Source organism: Nelusetta ayraudi, unplaced genomic scaffold, assembly GCF_046127955.1.
Source record: "Nelusetta ayraudi isolate G7.1 ecotype Tasmania unplaced genomic scaffold, CSIRO-AGI_Nayr_v1 ptg000080l, whole genome shotgun sequence".
Taxonomy (NCBI): Eukaryota; Metazoa; Chordata; class Actinopteri; order Tetraodontiformes; family Monacanthidae; genus Nelusetta; species Nelusetta ayraudi.
Window position 1 is genome coordinate 115,394 of NW_027466130.1, and position 19,446 is coordinate 134,839.

Here is a 19,446-nt window from a genome sequence, read left to right on the forward strand (position 1 = left end):
TCCGCTGACATCTCCAATTTCAATATCCCAGTCAGACGACCCAGAAGAAAAAAAAATGAATGAATAAGAAGTAAAACAGGAGGTTTGCAAATCGCTTTTATTGTGTATATTTTTATTTAGCACATGAAAATGGGCGGCTTTGTGTGACTGTAAGGCCGGAATGACAACATATCTTACGATTTTCAGAGAAACCCGTCTTTTCGTGAACGGGCCCTCTGTCTCCCTCTCTATCGCACAAAGAAAAGAGCAGACAAAGTAACGCACTCACCTTTTTGTCACAATCGCGTCCGTTTTGTGCGACTTTTGCAGCCACCATCGTGCTGAACGAGCTCAACTGGACCGAGGCCTTGGAGGAGGTGTTCAAGAAGAACCGAGAGGACGACCCCACCCTCCTGTGGCAGGTGTTCGGCAGCGCCACGGGCCTGGCTCGCTACTTCCCAGGTGACGGAGGAGAATCCAGCCTCCCTTCCCCCCACCCGTACAAAATGTGAACGTTTCGCAGATCTTTGAAATTCGTTTCACACATCCATCTGGGACGACTGAGGGCGGCCGCCTTCGTAAACTTGGAAGGCGTTTTGAGAAAAAAAGAAAAAAAAAAAAAGGCCACTAGCCAATCTCTCCGCCTGTCCGGGGAGTTAGCTAATAAGGGGGGATACTTGGCTCGTGTCTCCGCCCGGTGGCACAACAGGGAAGCGCCGCGCCGTTTCCACTAAAGTCTTGCCAAAGCCGGTCGGTGACGGAGAAGAACCGTCGGCGCTTTGGTTCCTTGCTCCTCTTCTAATGAGGGCAGGTCCTACCGGACCTGATAAAACATGGCTTATCGGTTGCAAGCTTCCTGCTTCAGAGAGAATTCAAAGCCGGGGTGCGTTCACACCGGTCCCGTTCAAACAGAGCTCCGATCTGCCTAAAGACGCGGGTCGCTCGCTACGATTCAAGTCAACCAGATGCAGGACATGCGGTGTAGCGGACTACAACACGGGGCATTGTGGGTAAACGACCCACAGGGTTCTTCTTTCCTTGTAGGTTTGGGCTTTTTTTCTTTGGTAATTCTCAGTGGAATACAACATGCAAACGGTTCTGTTGGTTTTGACAAAGTGCAGCGTCAAACTGCGCCTTTACCAACCTACAACAGAACCGAGTCGACCGAACAGTCAGGTCTGAGAATTATGTAAGAATCTCAGCGACTGAGCGTTTTTCTTCTTTGACTGTTTACCTCTCTGTGAGACTCTTTACCTTTTTTTAACCTGCTAAGCCTGCACTGATTTCATATGGACCTGATAGACAGACGCACTTTATTGATCGCGGCTTGCAATCTTTGGGGCCGCAGATAAACTTTCACTTTCCATGCAGAGTGCCTTCCCCCGCCGCACAATTTCTATTCATGAGATTCACTATCATCACAGACTCTGTAAAGCTTTATGGGGAAAAGTTTATGCCTAATATTCATGAATTTTCATTGGCCCCCTGAATTTATTCCACTTTGTCATTTATTTTTTTTTTTTACCTCTTAGCATTCACCACAGACGAACCCCCCCGCCCCACTCCCGACTCCTTGTTTTGACGCCCCCTCTCGCTAATAGTAAACAGACAGAAGCACCCGAGTGCCGTGAAATAAGCGACTTCAGTCCTCCAATGCTTTTGCATCTCAGATGAATATTTTATCCTGCTACCCCTGCTGTTCCGCTCTTTGTGAATAATTTCAAAACGCATTACAGAGCAGAATAGTCGCACATGAGCTTACAGTCGACGCAGGTAAGAGTTTCCGTAACCTTCCGGAAGGTTCTCTTCTTTCACTACACCGACGCCGACGCGAGACGTGGCTGTGGTGTGTGTGTGTGTGTGTGTGTGTGTGTTTGCACGTGACACAGCATATTTCCACAAACAGAGAGAAGCCTCGAGACTGTTTTGCTCTAGCAGATATTAATTTGGCGGTTGCATACTGAGGCATGGGTCTAATGTTTACTTGCAGCCTCTCCGTGGATGGATGCGCGCAAGACGCCGAGCAAAATCGACCTGTACGACGTTCGCAGGAGGCCGTGGTAAGGAAACTTCTCTTCACTATTTCTGTTCTTTCTTTTTTCTTTTTGTTTTTTTTTGTTTTTTTACAGTCGATTGTTTGGATGCCAGATTTCAGCGATCTTAGGCTGTTTTCACACCTTTTGAAGGGAGACGTCGTCCTCCGGCCCTAGTGGGCGTTTCCGCTTTTGCTCGGCTCACTTTGACAGACGTGCAAAAAACACAGCAGTCGCCCTCTGAAGCGGAACAAAACAACCCGAGCTGAGATGGGCGAGACCTAGGAGACGCCGGGAAGGTCTCGACTGGATTCCCACTCCTGAACCTGCGGCAGTTTGTTTGCAGTGACCGAGCGAGCGGAACAAATAACCTTGATGTGTTCTGCCTCGCAACAGACGCCCAGAGAGTCGTGAATTCACTGGTGGTTAGGAACGACGCGGCTCGGTGTCTCTGCGTTTTCGCTTTGTTCGCGCAGGTCTGCTGGACGTGACGTCCAAATCATCTCTTTTACTTTTCACCGTCCGTCATCTGCGAAATGCGGCCATGGAAATGTCGACGCAGCATTTCGCCTCCGCGCTGAAACAATGAATCCCTCAACTCCGGTTGCTGTTGTTGTCGGGCGTCACACTGCATTAGCTGTTTTGCAGCTAACGCAATATGACGACAAAAAGGATTGAAGGGAAATATTGCTCGAATGTGGATTATATTGCACATGGATCAAAAGAACACAATACACTAAAAGGTTGAGAGCACTCTTAAGGTGATTACACACCTGATTTTTAGCGATTCATTTGGACGGTTTTTATTTTAAAAAGACTTAAAAACTCAGAACAAATTCTCCATTTGTGACAAAGCAACAGATTATTAGATGATGATTGGATCATTTTCATCATTTTCATTAGCGAATGATGCTACCAGGCCACGTGCTGCTAATATAAACGGCTACATACTATAATTTATCCACAGTCTTACATCCAGGTCCTGTTAAGGCACAACAGGCTGCAGGTAATTTGTCCTCCTCGACGTCAGACAGGACGAAAAAGCTCCTCATATTGTCCCGCTGACACCCGAAACCGGGAGATCAGAAGCAACGCCGAGATAATTTGAGTTCTAGCGCGAGGAGGCGAAGCTCTCGCACTCCGACGACAGGTTCGTTCTCTCTGCCGGAGAGCGAGGACGACTCCATCAGCGCAATTGCTCCCAGCCTGTGGTCATTTCCGTGCCATCGCAGATGGTTTCCAGCGGCGGAGCCACTGCTGTGATGACGAGTAGTAGAAGCAAAATGAATCAAAAACCGCACTTTTGTGTTGTTTACTAGTGGACTAATGGACCTGTGTGTATATATATATATATACATATATATATATACTGTATATACATATATATATGTATATATATCACCAGTGTTGTTGGGATTATGCCATAAAAGTAATCCAACAACTGATTACTGATTACTCCTTAAAAAGTAATCTAATTACTACTTTTTCTAATAACTACTTTGTTTCATAAGTAATCAATTACTAATTACTTCAGTTAAAGAAAAGATAAAGTGACAGTTGAGAACGCCTTGTTTCCTGCATGTAACGTAAAACAAACTACAATACTCTTTCATTTAGACGAGAAGAACTCAAAACAATGTTTGTATTTCCAGCTATCAAACGCAATCGCTGTTTTTTCATTTGCCGCCGCCATGCTTGTTTTGGTGCGTCGTCGCAGGCACGGCTGCGTCATCAATCCACGACATCGCTGTTTTCTGTTGTTTTTCTAAATGTCAGACATTTTGAGGATAATTAGACATTTTAAGCTTGCAAAATATTTCAGAAAAGTAACGGAATCGTTACTTGATAAAGTGATTATGATATAATGACCAGTTTTGGCAGAGTAATCCCTTTACACTTCTCTGTTACTAAAAAGAAATAGTTTAATTCCAATAGTGGATTACTGAGCAATAGATTACTCGCCAACCCTGATCATCACCGTCATTACTATTGTTATTAATTAATTACCTAATCCATTCCGTCATATCTTTATTCCGTTTTCAAAAACCAGCCTTCAGCTGTGATTAGCCGCAGACAGACAGACAGACAGACAGACAGACACAGCAAACGAAATCGATCAGGCCTGCAGCTCCATGTTCTGTGGAAAACCTCTGGGGCCCAAATGTTCATGCGCATCTGCTCTGACTCATCAAACACAAATCAATCGCTGGATGGACAGTAAAGCCCTCCGTGGCAACACCGCCCCCCGGAGGCACCTCTCCCGCTCTGGGAGATTGCGATCGGAGGTAACGCGAGGACGCCTCGCGCTTATTTCTTCTTCTTTTTTTTCCCCGCTCACGTTCGGCCTCCGCAGGAGGTCCGCCGTCGCGCCTCTCCCGCCTGCGAGGGCCGACTGCGCCTGGCCGACAAGGTGCAAATAATTTGTCACTCAGCCTCCCGCGTGAACGTTGCAATTCGGGGGCTCCCGGGGCTGATTGCGTTGAAACAATCAATGCTATTCATTTTAGCTGTCAGCGCTCCCCATGCCGTCTCTCATTCAGCGTTCAAACTCAGAGGTTTGCCGGGATTCCAAGGTGTTTCTCGATGTCTTTAAAGTAGTTAGGCAAACACTTGACGTGTGTGTGTGTGTGAGCGCATGCGTGTGCGTGTTCTTGTTCTGCGCCTTGCAAGTTTCTCATCAAAAGTCATTGTTTCAATCCATCGAGGTACATCCAGGGAGCAGCCTCGCCCAAAGATATGCTAATCCTCGTGGACGCGTGAGTTTTACTGATTCTTCTGCTTCTTCTTCTTCTTGTTTTTCTTCTTGCATCACTCAAATCCTGAGTTTGCTTTTCGGGAGAATCTCGGAGAAGAAACTCGAGCTGAAAGTCTCTTCACCCCCCCCCCCCCCCCCGTTTTCGCTTTGTTCTCCTCAGGAGCGGCAGCGTGTCTGGCTTGACTCTCAAGCTGATCCGGACCTCCGTCAGCGAGATGCTGGAGACGCTGTCCGACGACGACTACGTCAACGTGGTTTACGTGAGTACGAGGGTGTGACTTCGGTCGTCCACGTGCTTCTAGTGGCATTTAGAGACACACACAGGCTTGTGAGCTGGCACGATGTCGGCCCCCACAGACACACACAGACACACACACTCACAGTCGGATACAAGGCGAGATGGATGACAACTAATGAAATATAGATTTCTTTCAGGTCTGGCCACGCTGAAACAAACCTTTAATAAAAGTCCTGCATCTCTATTTTGGTGCACAGGATTAAAAGTCGCCACTACACGACCCCTGGCCACCTCTTTCGCCAGTGTGCGTGTGTGTGTGTGTGTGTGTGTGTGTGTGTGTGTGTGTGTGTGTGTGTGTGTGTGTGTGTGTGTGTGTGTGTGAACGTCCCACTGCCCCTAATGGAATTAAAGCTGTACCTCTGACAGTCATGAGGCCGAGGAAACAGCCATTCATCACCCTCCATCCAGCCTCCCGTCAGCGGCCCGTCCTCCCTCCTCGTCTCACTTCTCCGACCGTCTGTCTCGGCTCTTGATCACGACCGGAAAGAGCCAATCTGGACCCTGCGTGCGACGCGGCGGCCTCCAGACGGGTATTTCAACAGATTCGAGCTGTCTCGGTTTTAGGCGTTCGCAAAAAGACGTCCACTCTCGGCTCTCGGTTTCCTCTCTCCGGGGAGCTTCTTGTCTCGGGGAACGATGAGTTCCGATTCGGCAAAGAGGCGCAATTACGGACACGTCAAGGAGCCGCGAGTGCCACACAGTCACCGGGAGAAGAGCAACTTCGGGAAGTTTGGCTTGCTTTCGCGCAGGGTTGGCTTAAATTGTTTCCTTTCTTTTGAAAAGTTGCTAATTTTGAAGCGACGCGGTTCTCGCACTTGTTGCTTTTTTAAAACATAAATTTATACTGTTTGAGTTGCTTCGTACGGAAGAGGATTAGGGCCACAAGAAGAGAAAAAAAAAAATTAAGATAGAATTTTTCTTCTAGGTTCCAATTCAATAATAAAGTTGAAATTTTGAGATTAAAGCCGGAATTTGTGATGTATGTAAAAAAGATGAAATTTCATAAATGAAATTGAAATTTTGCAATTAATTTCAAGATGAAGTAAGTCAAAATCTCGACAATACAGTCGAAAGACTGTGGGTGACTGTATTAATCCATCATCCACTTTATTCGCAAAATTTGTACTTTATTTGCGTTGACTTTAATTATGAAATTTCGACTTGAATCTCGAAACGAAAAGTTAAATAAAAATCTCTTTCCTGTTCCATTTTTTTCTCTTCTTGTGGCCCTAATCCTCTTTAGTAGCTTCGTCTAAGACGACAAGTGAACGAGGGGAGCGAAAAAAATAGCATCTATCTTAAATTGTCTCTGAGAGTTGAGTTGTAGGTTGTGTTAAATTGTGGAGGCCGGAACTGCAATTGTAGTTTGTAGGATTTTAAGTGTCCGTGGTACGATAACGTGGATTAAGCTCTAAATTCAGCGTGAACTTCCATCAGTAGGTCGGATCTTCATAAACCTGGGATTTCTTTGCTTCAGTATTCTACGAAATACGCCAATTCTGGTGATTGACGTCGACTGTTAGCGAAACCAGGTTGTTTTTTTTTAACCCACTGGAGTGACTCATATTGCTCAATGCAGTCATGCGAGCTGTGCGACTGTTGCCAGATCCTCCGACCGCAACTGGCAACCCGTGACGCTGATGATGTTTATTCCTTGCGCGCGCTGATGCCAATTCAGATCCGCGCTGCTGAAAGCAGCCGAAGTGTCGCGTGCAGCCCGCCTCAGACAGCATGTTTCACCGAACAGAATCATCTTCTGCCTCTCTCAAAGTCATGATTCATTTCCTCTGTCTGGGCTCTGGTGCTTTCTCGCTGGCAGAGAAGCAACTGCCAGCGCTGTCACGTAAACACACACCCACAAACACACACACCAACCCTACGCTTTTCCCCCTGGGGACATTGTAACCTGACACTAAATCATTAATCTGTGATATTACCCATAATTCCTGCTCATTAACAGCAGCTCAGGGACAAAGTTGGCATTTGGTCAGGGAGGGAGGACGCACACTTCCTCAGCAGCTGTGCGCGGCCAGGAGAATGCCGATGAGTGTTTATTTCCAATCGTTCTTTCCCTCAAACTGGGCACTTTCCCCCTTTGTGTTTTCCATTTCCTTCGACGTGCGACCTCTCTGACCTCACATCGTTTCATTTGGCCGCTTTTCATCGCGTCCCGGTGCCAGCTGCCGTTCTTCCAATGGTCCCGGAGTCACAACAAGACCTCCTGTCATTTGTCATCATTAATGCCTTTCCAACTACGATCAACTACCATCTCTCAAAGACACACCCACGCACACTGACACTTTTCATTATGGGAAGAAACCACTGATTTTTTTTTTAATAATATGTGTGTCCGTGCAATTAGCACATTGTGCATATTCTTCCCTCTTTCAGATTTGTATTTGGCATCCTGGACTCCTGGAACATTCTTGACTGGCTGTTTATTCCCCGAACTTGCTTCATCGCCAGGAAAGAGCATCATTAGCCCTCTGTTTATAGCCTCCAGCAAGCTCTGTACTAGAATACCGATAAAACTTCAGTGTGCTTTTAACAAGAGAGTGGAATGAACACTTGCCTGTGCTTGGTGTTGCAAGGATTGTTTTTTTTGTGACATCACAGAGGGCCAGTTTCCAGAACTGCACATACTTTCTAAAATGTGGAACAAGCCAAAAAAAAAGTAAAAGACTAATCTCTCCGAACTCACTGACACACAAAGCCACACGTTCAGACAACACCTGCTAAGTGAATTTAACATAATGTGGGTGAGTCACCGTCATCAGCCCCATGCATGTGTAATGGATTATGTAATTATCACAACATAATTGTTCTTGCTAGACAGTCATCCGTTCTACGATCTCGCTACATGGTAGGAGCGATGTGTCGGCTCACGTCCCAGTTTCTTAAACACCGTGTTCACTGCACCCCCCCACCCCAGCCCGCCAAACCCGTTTTCCATCTCCTTCCTCTCACTTCCTCCTCATCCTCTCACACCAGCGGCGTCTCTCCCTCCTCATTATGCATTATGTGCTAGAAGGTGCTCATCGGGGGCACCTATATGATCCAGTTGTGTGCTTTACACTATGTCTCCACTCAGTCTTAAAGGGATAGTTGAAACGAGGCGTGGTGTGAACCCAAATGCAGCACAAACAGCGTAGTAGAAATTGCAATGAGGGGGTAGGTGTTGGATCAGTAGCAGGCCCAAACCAACAAGGGCCAGGGAACAGGCAGACAGACACCAGTGGTCGGGGGCAGAAGGCTGGTCGGGTTGCCGGGGAGCTGGTGGTCGAGGCAGGTCGGGGACTGAAGGCTGGTCGGGTTGCTGGGAGGCAGGACGTCAGGGAAAAACGGGGTCGGAACCGAGAAGGCAGATTACCAAGAGCGGAAGCGGGCAGGTCAGAACACCAGGGAAATCCAAGCTGGATCGGGTCAGGGACAGGCTCGGTCGACAACGGGTGATCAGGCAGAGAAACGCTGGAAGGTCTTGCATGGGGACAAAGAACAATCTGGCAAAGAATGGGTGTGGAGCAGGAGCCTATATACTGAGCTGATTGCAGATGAAGAGCAGCTGTGAGCACAGGTGAGTGGCGTGGCTGATGAGGTGGGAGTGACTGGCATGCTGAATGGAAAAGTACTGTGACAATAGTTGAACATTTTTGGAAAATCGGCGGAATGCCTCTCTGCTTTCCCACCTGCTCCCCATCTAAAAACAACAGGCACTGATATTTAAAGGAAATGTACCGACTCATCGGACCATAGTTTTAATGGCAATAGGTAAATTTACCAAAATGGTAAATGGACTTCACTTATGTAGGACTTTTTAGCACCTTCATGATACCCCAAAGCACTTTCTCATTCGCACTCACACAAATGCACAGCTTCTGCTATGCAAGAGGGACCGGGATTCGAACCCCAAACCCTTCAGTCATTGGTCGACCTGCAATGTTAAACGTATCCATTTAAGTGAGACAGGTGCAAACTGGACTAATAGGCTGTCGGTGTCATTGCCGTCCAAGAGAAACGCCCCCCAACAAACAAACCTTTAATTATGTCAATCTGATGTCTCTGCACTCGCGCCTGTAATTCAGAACCGCGCGGCTTTGTTTTGCGCCGCCTCGCCGTGTGTGTCGAGCCTTCAGACTCTCTCCGCCTTTCACTCGGCGAGAGCCGTGATTATCTGCCGCCGTCAATCCAAACAGAACTTCAAGGCCATCGCGCTCATTGGAAACCCACCCACACGCTTACAGTCCCGTCTCCCTTTGCTTCCTCGGCTGTCTGTGAGGATCCGCCGCTGCCTGCCTGACTGCCTGCCTGACTGCCTGCCTGACTGACTGACTGACTGACTGACTCCCTATTGGATGTTTCTCGCAGACACATTGATGAGTTGAGATCGATGACTTGCAGGATTGTTTCAGAGGAGTTCTGCAGCACAGTGCTGGAGAACTTTACCGCGGTGGCGCTGTCCTTTCATATGTCAGCACTGTACTGGACTTTCGGTTCTGTTAGTCAAACAGTGTAAATGTGGCTCTCATTAACCATTAACTGGCTTTTGATCAAACACACCAGTCAGACTCGCAGCGCAGCTGCACTGGAGGAAAGCAGGCGTTTGGTGAACGTAGGATGGTTTGTGTGTGTGTGTGTGTTTGTGTTGCAGACTGGGAATTAGGAGGTCTCTTTTATTTAAAAAAAAAAAAAAAGAAAAAAAAAAGAAGAAATAAAAAAAGATGTTGCTTCTGCATGACCTTGTTCTTACACAACACAATCTTGTTTCCATGGGTACCAGATCGTTGCGCCGCGAGAATGAAGTAATTAGCACGACTTGATGAATGTGTCTATTTATCAGCCTCAGCCAAGGCCAGGTGGAGGAGGAGCGCTTCAATAAAAGGGTGGCGTTCGATGCGTTCGTGTCGCCTGCCGTTCCGTTTCACATCGGCTGAATGAAAAGGATGTTTTGAAAAAGTCTTCTGAGTTTTTTTTTTTTTTTTTTCATCTGTCTCTCCTTTTCAGTTTAACACCAGAGTGAAGAAGACGGCTTGTTTTGACCATCTGGTTCAAGCTAACGTGAGGAACAAGAAAGTGCTCAAGGATGCCGTGCAGAACATCACAGCGAAAGGCATAACGAACTACACCAAAGGCTTCGAGTTTGCTTTCGAGCAGCTGTCCGCGGTAAATAGAAGTTCTCTCTCTCTCTCTCTCTCTCTCTCTCTCTCTCCCTCTCTCTCGCTCTCGGTGTTGATTAAAAATAATAATACTAATAATAATTAACGACACGAGGAGCTGCAGAGAGGAGGCGGAAGTGAATCTTACCTTTTGACTCCGTCGCCATCGTTGCGCTGTGTCTTACTGCCATCTGCCGGCCGAGTGGGGTACCTCAGTGTATAACTGTAAACAATAAAAAAATAAAAAAATAAAACGCAGGTGAATTGACAGCCAGAAATCATGCGGTACAGGGTTAGAAGAGGAAATACGAATACGTGTGAATGTTTTTGTCTTTTCTTTCTTTACTCCTTGACTGCTGGCGCAAAATCTTAGTGCAATAATGAATCATTAAACATGAGAATGATGATGATGATGATGATGATGATGCAACTAAATGCCATGATGCATTATATAAAAAAAGTAATTTTTAACCTCGCCATTGTCATTTTGACTAGACTAATGTGAGCAGAGCAAACTGCAACAAGATCATCATGCTGTTCACCGATGGCGGAGAGGAAAGAGCTCAGGCCATCCTGGAGAAATACAACGCTGACAAAAAGGTATCTCGATGACACACAGAGCAGAAACGCAGAAACACACACACACCACTTTCATCTATGCCCACGTGTGCGCTCCCTCTTTGTCTTTTTCGTCAGACTCAGCTTTTTGAAACTCCCTTTGGGTTGAAACTTCCGCGCACATTTCCTCAGATCCGCTGCAGTCTCCAGCAGCAGGCAGATGAGGGCGAAATGTGTGAAACAAACACTCGCACGCAACACACACACACACACACACGCGAATCACAAGGTCAAGGAAATGAGTAACGCACAGACTGCAAACTGCAGAAACGAACATGATTCAGGGTCCAGAACTTCTTTTTACCCTGAAAATGTAGCGTGGAGGATAACCTTGGGTTGTTCAGACATTCAGTTCTGCAGGATTGTAGGCATTCTTTAAATAATCAAATCTGAAGGTAAATAGATAACCTGTGCTACATTTCATTTCATGTGTAGTCGTTTGTTTGCTCCAGTTTGTTTCCGGAATACTTCTGTACAGCAGAATAATATTTTTCCAAAGCTGTTACTGTTCAGCTACTAATGCATCTTTTACCTCCAGGTTCGGATCTTTACCTTCTCTGTTGGGCAGCACAACTACGATAAAGGTCCCATTCAGTGGATGGCCTGCTCTAACAAAGGTACACAAACATAGCATTTTATATAACATTTAAATCCAGTGCACAAACCTGGCTCCTGGCTCCTGCGTCTCCAATCAGTGGTGGGAACAGGCTACGCGCCATTTGATTTTCACCCTGTATCTGTCATCTGATCTTGCGTCCAGGTTACTTCTACGAAATTCCTTCCATTGGAGCCATCAGGATAAACACGCAGGTCAGGACACAGACTTCTTAAATAGCAACTAAACGGCTCGCTGGCCATGAGTCATCAGGAGGGGAAAATAAACCTGTGGCGTTTGTCCAGGAATATCTGGACGTCCTGGGGAGGCCGATGGTTCTGGCAGACAAGCAGGCCAAGCAGGTCCAGTGGACCAACGTTTACCTTGATGCACTGGTATGTCAATTAGTGTGCCAAATTTAGTTTTATTTTTTCAAAATGTATTGGGGTTTTTTTTGTTTTTTTCAGAGATGGAGCGATCCAGTCCATCAACAATCTGCACATGGCTAGACTTTAGAACTTTATCTGTCGCCTGCTCAATATTAACTGCTGCTCACTGCTAACAACTGGCTGCTACGACATTGAGAACCACTTGTTTTACTGCAATAAGATCCCACAGTTGAACAGTGTGCAATGCTTCACTGTCCACCAGGAACTGGGTCTGGTCATCACAGGGACGCTGCCCGTCTTCAACAAAACCAAAACCAAAGACGACAGGAACGTCGAGGTGCGCTGACTGACGTCTTTTCAACCCCCCCCCCCCTCCCTCTCCCTCCTAAAAATCTGTCGTAAACAAAAAGACAAACAAATTTCAACGTGTCTTCCTCTCCCTCGTACAGCACCAGAACCAGCTGATCCTCGGCGTGATGGGGATCGACGTGTCTCTGGGTGACATCAAGAAGCTCACGCCGCGCTTCACCGTGAGTTCCAACGCCTCCCGAGTGTGTGTGTCAAAAAAAAAAAAAAGACACATTTGTCGAGCCGAGTCTTGGATCATTACTCCGTGTTCCCTCCCTGCCTCCCGGCGCATTGGCGTCTGTGAATTGCGCGACTTCATTATGTTAGAGTGCCCAAAAAAAAAAAATAATAATAAAAAAGCGCAGTAAGATAAAAAAAAAAAAATGTTGTCGCCGTTAGACATGTGGTTGTTTGTCTCTCGGCTCAGATCGGTCCAAACGGATACTACTTTGCCATTGATCCGAACGGATACGTCCTGCTGCACCCCAACCTTCAGCCAAAGGTGAGCCGTCCACACCTCCACTAAGTGCTTCATGCTGATTATGCTCTGAAACTTTTCATTATTTCAGCTTAGGCAGCAGAGACAATACTTTTCTTTCTTTTTTTTTTTTTTTTTTCTTTAGGATGCCGCAGTCCCTTATTAAAAATGTTTCTGTCACCTCATCGATCGTCCCGGGAGAATTATCTCCCAGCGGTGTATTAACTATGAGATAAAGAAGGTCACCCATCGCAGTCTTGGCAGTAAACTGGCATATATGTTTAAGAATGAGCAACGACCAGATGAAGAAGTGTGGCGTTTTTTGTGTTTTGTATTTTTTTTTATTATTATTATTTACAGGGAATGACGTCCCGGACGTCAGACAGTCCCAACCGTGCAACTGCTTCCTTTGTTCGTTTCCGGCCCCAATTACGTTTAGTATATTTTTGGCCAGACTTTGCTTGCCTTTGAGCGCCGCAATTTAATAAATGTTTATGAATAAAACATTTCAGGTAGGGTTTTTTTTTTCTTTCCTACTCCGCTCCCCCCCCCCCCCCCCCCCCCCCCCCGCCTCCCCACCAAAGTGACACAAGCGAGACAGTGTGAGAGAATTTACAGCCGCTGACGGCGACAAAATTCAAAAAAAGTCAGTCACAGCACCTCGACGGAGTGCCTCCAGCCCCGAGGCCGGGGACTCTGACTCAATGAGCCGAGCCCGACTCCGACCCAGACGGACCGGACGGGTCTCGGGAGCGTAGCTGCTTCCCATCCATCAACCCACAACTGTCTGCAATCTAATGAATCAAGGCAAACATGTATGGAAGTCATTATTTTAATTCCCCGTTTATTTTTATTTTTTTTGGGGGGGGGGGGGTTTACTGGCACGGCAGTCGACCTGTCGGAGTGCAATAAATCAGCCGGCAGCGTGTGACTTTGTCTCCGGGACATCATCTGAAGGAGCACTTTTGTTACTGCCCACACTGGAACACTTAGTGGTGTGTGTGTGTGTGTGTTTGTGTTTATCTAGACACAAAATAGACGGAGCTGCTTCCAATGGTTGAGCTGTCATTCATCGGGGGTGTTGGGGGGGGGGGTGGAAGAGAGGTGGTAGAAAACAAAAAAAAAAAAGTGCATCATCTCCCTGCATCTTCTCATAACTCCCCCCTCAGAAAAGGATTCGGAACAGGCGGCTGAGGCTCAGTGATAAGTACGCCGCCACTCTGCACGAGGTGAGGCGCTGTCCCGCAGTGCGCTAGGCCGCAGTCGTAGTGGCTAGAAGCTGGAGATGGTGTCGTGTGGTGTCTGCACCGTAGTCCCAGGTGTCATATCCAGCAGATGCAGTAGCTGCTCCTCTAGGACTCCCCTTGTCATATGACGAAACACAAATGCAAACTTGTGACGCGCCGGCTCTTACTGTTCAGTCTTGCTGGAGCACATGACATTGTCTTAATCAGTCCGTTACAGAGGCTGACACAGTAATCAGAAGTTTTTTCAGCATTATATAGAGTGTTGTTGGGATTACTCCATAAAAGTAGTCCGACTACAGATTACTGATTATTATCACTCCTTAAAAAGTAATCTAATTACGTTTTTAACTACTTTGTTTCAAAAGTAATCAATTACTTAAGAGAGTAAGTAATTGATTACTTACTTTGGTTCAAAAAAGTACCAGTTGAGAACGTCTTGTTCCCTGCACATAACGCGCCGCGAGCCACAATGTTCTTTCATTTCGACGAGCTGAACTCAACATAGCGTCTGTGTTTCCAGCCATCGAACACAATCGCTGTCGTCGCATATCAATGACGCTGCATGCACGGCTGCATCATCAATCTGCGACGTCATTGTTTTTCTAAATTTCAGGCGTTTTGTGGATGATAAGACATTTTTAGCTTGCAAAATATCTCAGAGACGTAATGGAATCGTTACTTGATGAAGTAATTATGATGTAATTACTGTTTTTGCCATAGTAGTCACATTACATTACTCTGTTACTAAAAACAAAGTAGTTTAATTACAGTAGTAGACTACTTAGTTAGTAGATTACTTAATTACTTAGTAATAGATTACTCACCAATAGAGAGCGAGTGTCATGAACACCTGGCTGGGAGGGTCAATGACCTGGGGCAAGGGAGGCTTGGCCTTCGTAACATCACAAAAGGCTCATTTCCATCACTATGTGTTTGAGCACACACAGTGTCTGAAAAGTTGACCTGAATATTTTCTTGCTCTTAGGTAGCTCACAGACACACTGCCCTTTGCATAATGCTGGACCTTTAAAAAAAAAAAAAAAAAAAAAAAGCTGCTGAGGATTTTTTTTAACTCTACATTCGCTGCTTGCCTTTTTTTGTTATTGTTATTTTGGCCAGCACACCTGCTGAAATAAAACTCTCATTGTGTATTCTAGCTCAGGCTACTTGGGGTTCTCAAATATATACAAGCTATGTCAACTGGGAGGGCAATAACAAAGGCAAACTGTGTGTGCGCGCGCGCGTGTGTGTATGTATGTGTGTGTGTGTGTGTGTGTGTGTGTGTGTTTGTGTGTACATAGGGCTGTTAAGGCTGCCTGTCCATCTCTCTCTGAGTTATTGAATCAGCTGGATGGGACCTGCTGTGAATACTGATGCTGACCTTACGGCTTCAGAACCTGTCTCGCCCTGTCTCTCCCTCTCTTTCCCTCCATCTCCGAAGAGGTTCCTCCTGTATATGATTATGACTTGTTCATATTTTATATTCATGACACAAATCCCCCCACCCATCGCAGCCATAGCCTTTTCTATTTCCACCCTGTGTGGGCCTCGGCTGACTCTGTCATCCTCTCGTGCTCTGCTTTGTGGGTTTTTTTTTTGGTTTGTTTGTTTTTTTTAATCATTCTTTGTTGTATTTTTCACTCAGAACTCATTTTGATTTCCAGTTTTTATCACTCGCATGTGTTTGTTTCTGCTTCCTTTGTGCTTTGCTCGCCCTTAACCTCATCGTTTTTCGCCTCTTCATCTGCCTTTCCTCGCGGATCACGGCGCTCACCCCTCCGCCGCTCCATCCAATCACGCTTATCATCCAACGTAAGAGACTTTGACTCCTGGCCCGTAGCTGAACCAGCAGTTTGCCTCCCCCAAACACACACACACACACACACACACACACTCCTGATTTGACTTGTTCAAAGCGCTCCGTGGCAACGAGAGGGAAAGCCTCACGTCGCCGCTCTCGTCAATGGCGAAACCACAGCGGGCCACGTGTGACACGCGTGCGTGTCGAGCCACAGATGGAACAAACACCACTCAGGACGGGCTGCTATCAGATTGCACATACTGCTGTTTTATAGCGCAGTGCCAGGTTTGTGCTGCTCCCCCCCTCCCGCCCCCTTTTTTTATAATGCCATAAAGCCGCTCAGACGTATTGGGTTTTTAAGAGGGGACATTAATAGGGTCCACTGTCACTTTGCGTCTAATTCATCTCCAGCGTGGTCCGCTGTCGGAAACGCTGCCATATGGCACCCTCCGCCTTTTAACGCGCTGGATTCGATATGATCTGTTTCCTTTGGAAAATTCTCCGTAATGCCTCTGATGTGATAGCTGAAGAACAATGAGGCTCCAGTCGCTTTTGTCCCGGACGATGTAGCGTGAAGGCAGCGTGGCGCCAATGGGGGGGGGGATTACAACTGTGAAATTGTGTCTTTGCAAATTGCAGTTTTTATCTATGGACACGATGGAAAAGAAGGCTGTGAAATGATGTATTTGATTGAAATGAAGTTTACAAGTTCAGTTTGTGTTAGTGCAGTCACCATGGTTGCAACACAACCAGACACAAGAGTACAAGTTTATTATTATTTTTTTTTTGTGCTTTTAACAATAAACAACAAAATAATTTCCACCCTCTGATTCAGCCAAACATATTTAAAAAAAAAAAATTGGCAAATATTATTTGACAATAATTAGGGCTGAGTAAAACTTTTTCCACTGCTGTAAATTATTCCCTGGCTATAAAATCAACAGCAAACTTGATTTCTCTCTCCCCTCTAAATTTTCATTTTTTTTCTCCACAGAATCCTAAATTTCAGGAGCCTGTTACACTTGACTTCCTGGATGCCGAGTTGGAGAACGACATCAAAGTGGAGGTACAGTGCCCACAAACACGGACTCCCACCACATCACACACGGCCATCGCAATCGGCACCTACTGTCGCCAACTAGCGAGAACGAACCTGCAAACCAAAACAAACCAGCTCCCTGCAGGTCCTCGGTGGCCTCCATTGCAGCGACAACTCAACATCCACTTGGCAAACCATACATAAAAATCTAATACAACTTTCACCCTTTCATGGACAATGTGATAGAACATTCCTCTTGGTATTCCCACTGTATTGTTTGCTTTTTCCTGCAATTCACAATTTAGGCTACAGTTTTACCAGGGAGCAGCGTGTTATCGTTAGAAAGGAGCGGCGTCTGTTTGTTGCTACTTGTTGCTTACTGACATAGTTTCATGAGTGGGAGGAGGGTTATAGGTCCAAAAGGCAGAGGAGAGGCAGAGGGGGATTTGTAGCATTAGCATGACCACACAGTCGACCTGTAAACGAGTGAGACGGAGAACGACACACACACCCTTTCTCTTCATAGCAAAGTTTGCACTAAGGTCTCATGAGCCAAATATCACAGGTGGGTCCTTAACTATAAAATGTGAGGTTGTGCCGCATATATCATCGCACCACAGGACAACAAGCTCTCCCAATCGGTCATAACTCACTCAGTCATGTTTGCTGATGCGGCAAAGAAAAAGGAAAAGGGAAAAACACGTTTGGCCTTGTCCCTCGTTCTCCACTTTAGATCAGGAGAATGATGATCGACGGGGAGACGGGCGAGCGAACCATTCACACTCTGGTGAAGAGTCAGGATGAGGTAGGAGAAACAACTGGCGAGCTGTGGACGTCAGTGAACTTTACATCCGCTGCTTCCAAGGCGATTTTCTGGCCTGCAATAGTTGAATATTCTGCGTCAGAGTTTCCAGAAACAATTGCCGCTGCCACCACGCAGCAGCGCGTAATCATAATTATATCGATGCACACAGTTACCCTTTAGGCTACGCCCCGGATTGTTTAGAAGCGTTTTGTAATGTGTTTGATCCATGGCAGAGATACATCGACAGAGGAGTGCGGACGTACACTTGGGGGCCGGTTAATGGAACAGATTACAGGTGAGCCGCCTTGGCAGTTTCATGATTCATGTGCCACGGACTTGATTAAATTAGATTACAGAAGCAACAGTCAAGGTAGGTCATCATCACTCTTCTCTGCCATTTGCATTGGAACAGCTGCTACTTGCTTTAGCTCTATTAGAATAGAATAGAATAGAATAGAACAGAATAGTTGTATTTTATTGATGCCACATTGGGAAACGAAGCTGTTGCAAACACTTAAAATAATCAAAAAAAACAAAACAATACAGTAATTATGAATGAATGAATGTTTTATTTCGGTTTTAAAAAACAAAACAAAAAACAAAATTAAAATCATGTTTTTACTAAAGAATTTATCAGAAAGCAACCGAAAAAGGAATCGGCTGAAGGCCCGAGACTTATTTTTGCCTATTGTGCACCATCATAGGATTAACTAAATAATTCACAATAAAACATCAGCACTAGTACATCATTACAAAACACAGAATAGGTTAAACTGACGAATCAAATGCAATCAAATTTTCTTTGTAACCACTGATAATTTTAAATGTTAAAGTCGTCTCGAAAACTGACACACATCTGTTCTTGAGATTTGTTCTGACTTAGCGAGTTTCAAACATTAGCGCAATCCCCTTAAGTTATAAATCCCCTGCCTTAGCTTAAACATCTTATGAATACAAACAGGAATTTTCTTATCTACCCCTCGAAACACAATTTGTAATGTTTTTGAATATGCAGTGTCCTGAAATTTTAATGTGTGTGATCTCATATAAAGCTGATTTGTAGAATCACGGTATCCAACTTCATTTATGATCCTAATTGCTCTTTTCTGCAGTTTAAATATTGGATCTAGGTTCGTTTTATATGCATTTCCCCAAATGTCGACACAGTATGTCACATAAGGCATCACAATTGAAAAGTACAGCAAATGAAGGCAGTTCTTATTCATTAGGCCTCTTGCTTAGAAACGAATAGAAATCGACTTGGATAATTTCTAGAAGAAATTACAAGAAAGAGTCAAGCGAATATTTTGAATGGACAACAAAGAAACAGGAGCAAGATGTGCAAAAGACCTCTTGCTCCCCCATATATCACTCATGGGGTCTGGAGCTCGTCCCCCAACTCAGTGCCCTGGGTGTTCTTGTCCTTCCTCTCTCGCAGCCTGGCCCTGGTTCTGCCCAAATACAGCGAGCACTTCATTCAAGCCAAGCTGGGGGACGACATCAAACAGGCCATGTGTGAGTACAGCGGTGCGCCCTGGCAACGGCAGCGTGGCACAGAAACGCTTCAATACGGGGGTTGTGATTTCGAGTTCCCCACTTGTTTTGTATTACTTGTTTCTTTCCTCGAACCGCAACCACTCCTTTGTGTTGCGCCGCTTGGACAAAGGACCCCGCGGTGATTCCCGTTTGTAGTGTAACCCGCTGGTCAGCGGGCCTGCGTCTGCTCTCCCACACACACACACACACACACACACACACACACGCACGCAAGGCTCACCCACATGGCTTCCTCTCTCCCAGGCCTGGCCGAGGCACGAGGCTCTTTTGATCTGGGCCGCTCTGTGCTCCTCTCTCCGCCTGCTTCCTCCCCCTCCTCCGGCCCTCCTCCCAGCTCTGGAGATGATGAAG

At 46.0% G+C, this 19,446-nt stretch overlaps 1 protein-coding gene across 2 annotated transcripts in view; it reads left to right on the plus strand.

Moving 5' to 3' along the window:
* The window catches only part of LOC142900263 (voltage-dependent calcium channel subunit alpha-2/delta-1), a 67,895-nt gene that overhangs the window by 31,949 nt on the left and 16,500 nt on the right, over positions 1-19,446 (plus strand). For both annotated transcript variants that reach the window (XM_076044442.1, XM_076044444.1), the window contains exons 7-22: positions 310-441; positions 1,970-2,039; positions 4,718-4,768; positions 4,928-5,027; positions 10,067-10,225; positions 10,714-10,818; positions 11,375-11,453; positions 11,597-11,646; positions 11,737-11,826; positions 12,083-12,157; positions 12,270-12,350; positions 12,596-12,670; positions 16,689-16,760; positions 17,467-17,538; positions 17,772-17,833; positions 18,977-19,053. In XM_076044442.1, coding sequence (XP_075900557.1) covers positions 310-441; positions 1,970-2,039; positions 4,718-4,768; positions 4,928-5,027; positions 10,067-10,225; positions 10,714-10,818; positions 11,375-11,453; positions 11,597-11,646; positions 11,737-11,826; positions 12,083-12,157; positions 12,270-12,350; positions 12,596-12,670; positions 16,689-16,760; positions 17,467-17,538; positions 17,772-17,833; positions 18,977-19,053 — 1,350 coding nt within the window. The remainder of the gene's footprint in view (positions 1-309; positions 442-1,969; positions 2,040-4,717; positions 4,769-4,927; positions 5,028-10,066; positions 10,226-10,713; positions 10,819-11,374; positions 11,454-11,596; positions 11,647-11,736; positions 11,827-12,082; positions 12,158-12,269; positions 12,351-12,595; positions 12,671-16,688; positions 16,761-17,466; positions 17,539-17,771; positions 17,834-18,976; positions 19,054-19,446) is intronic.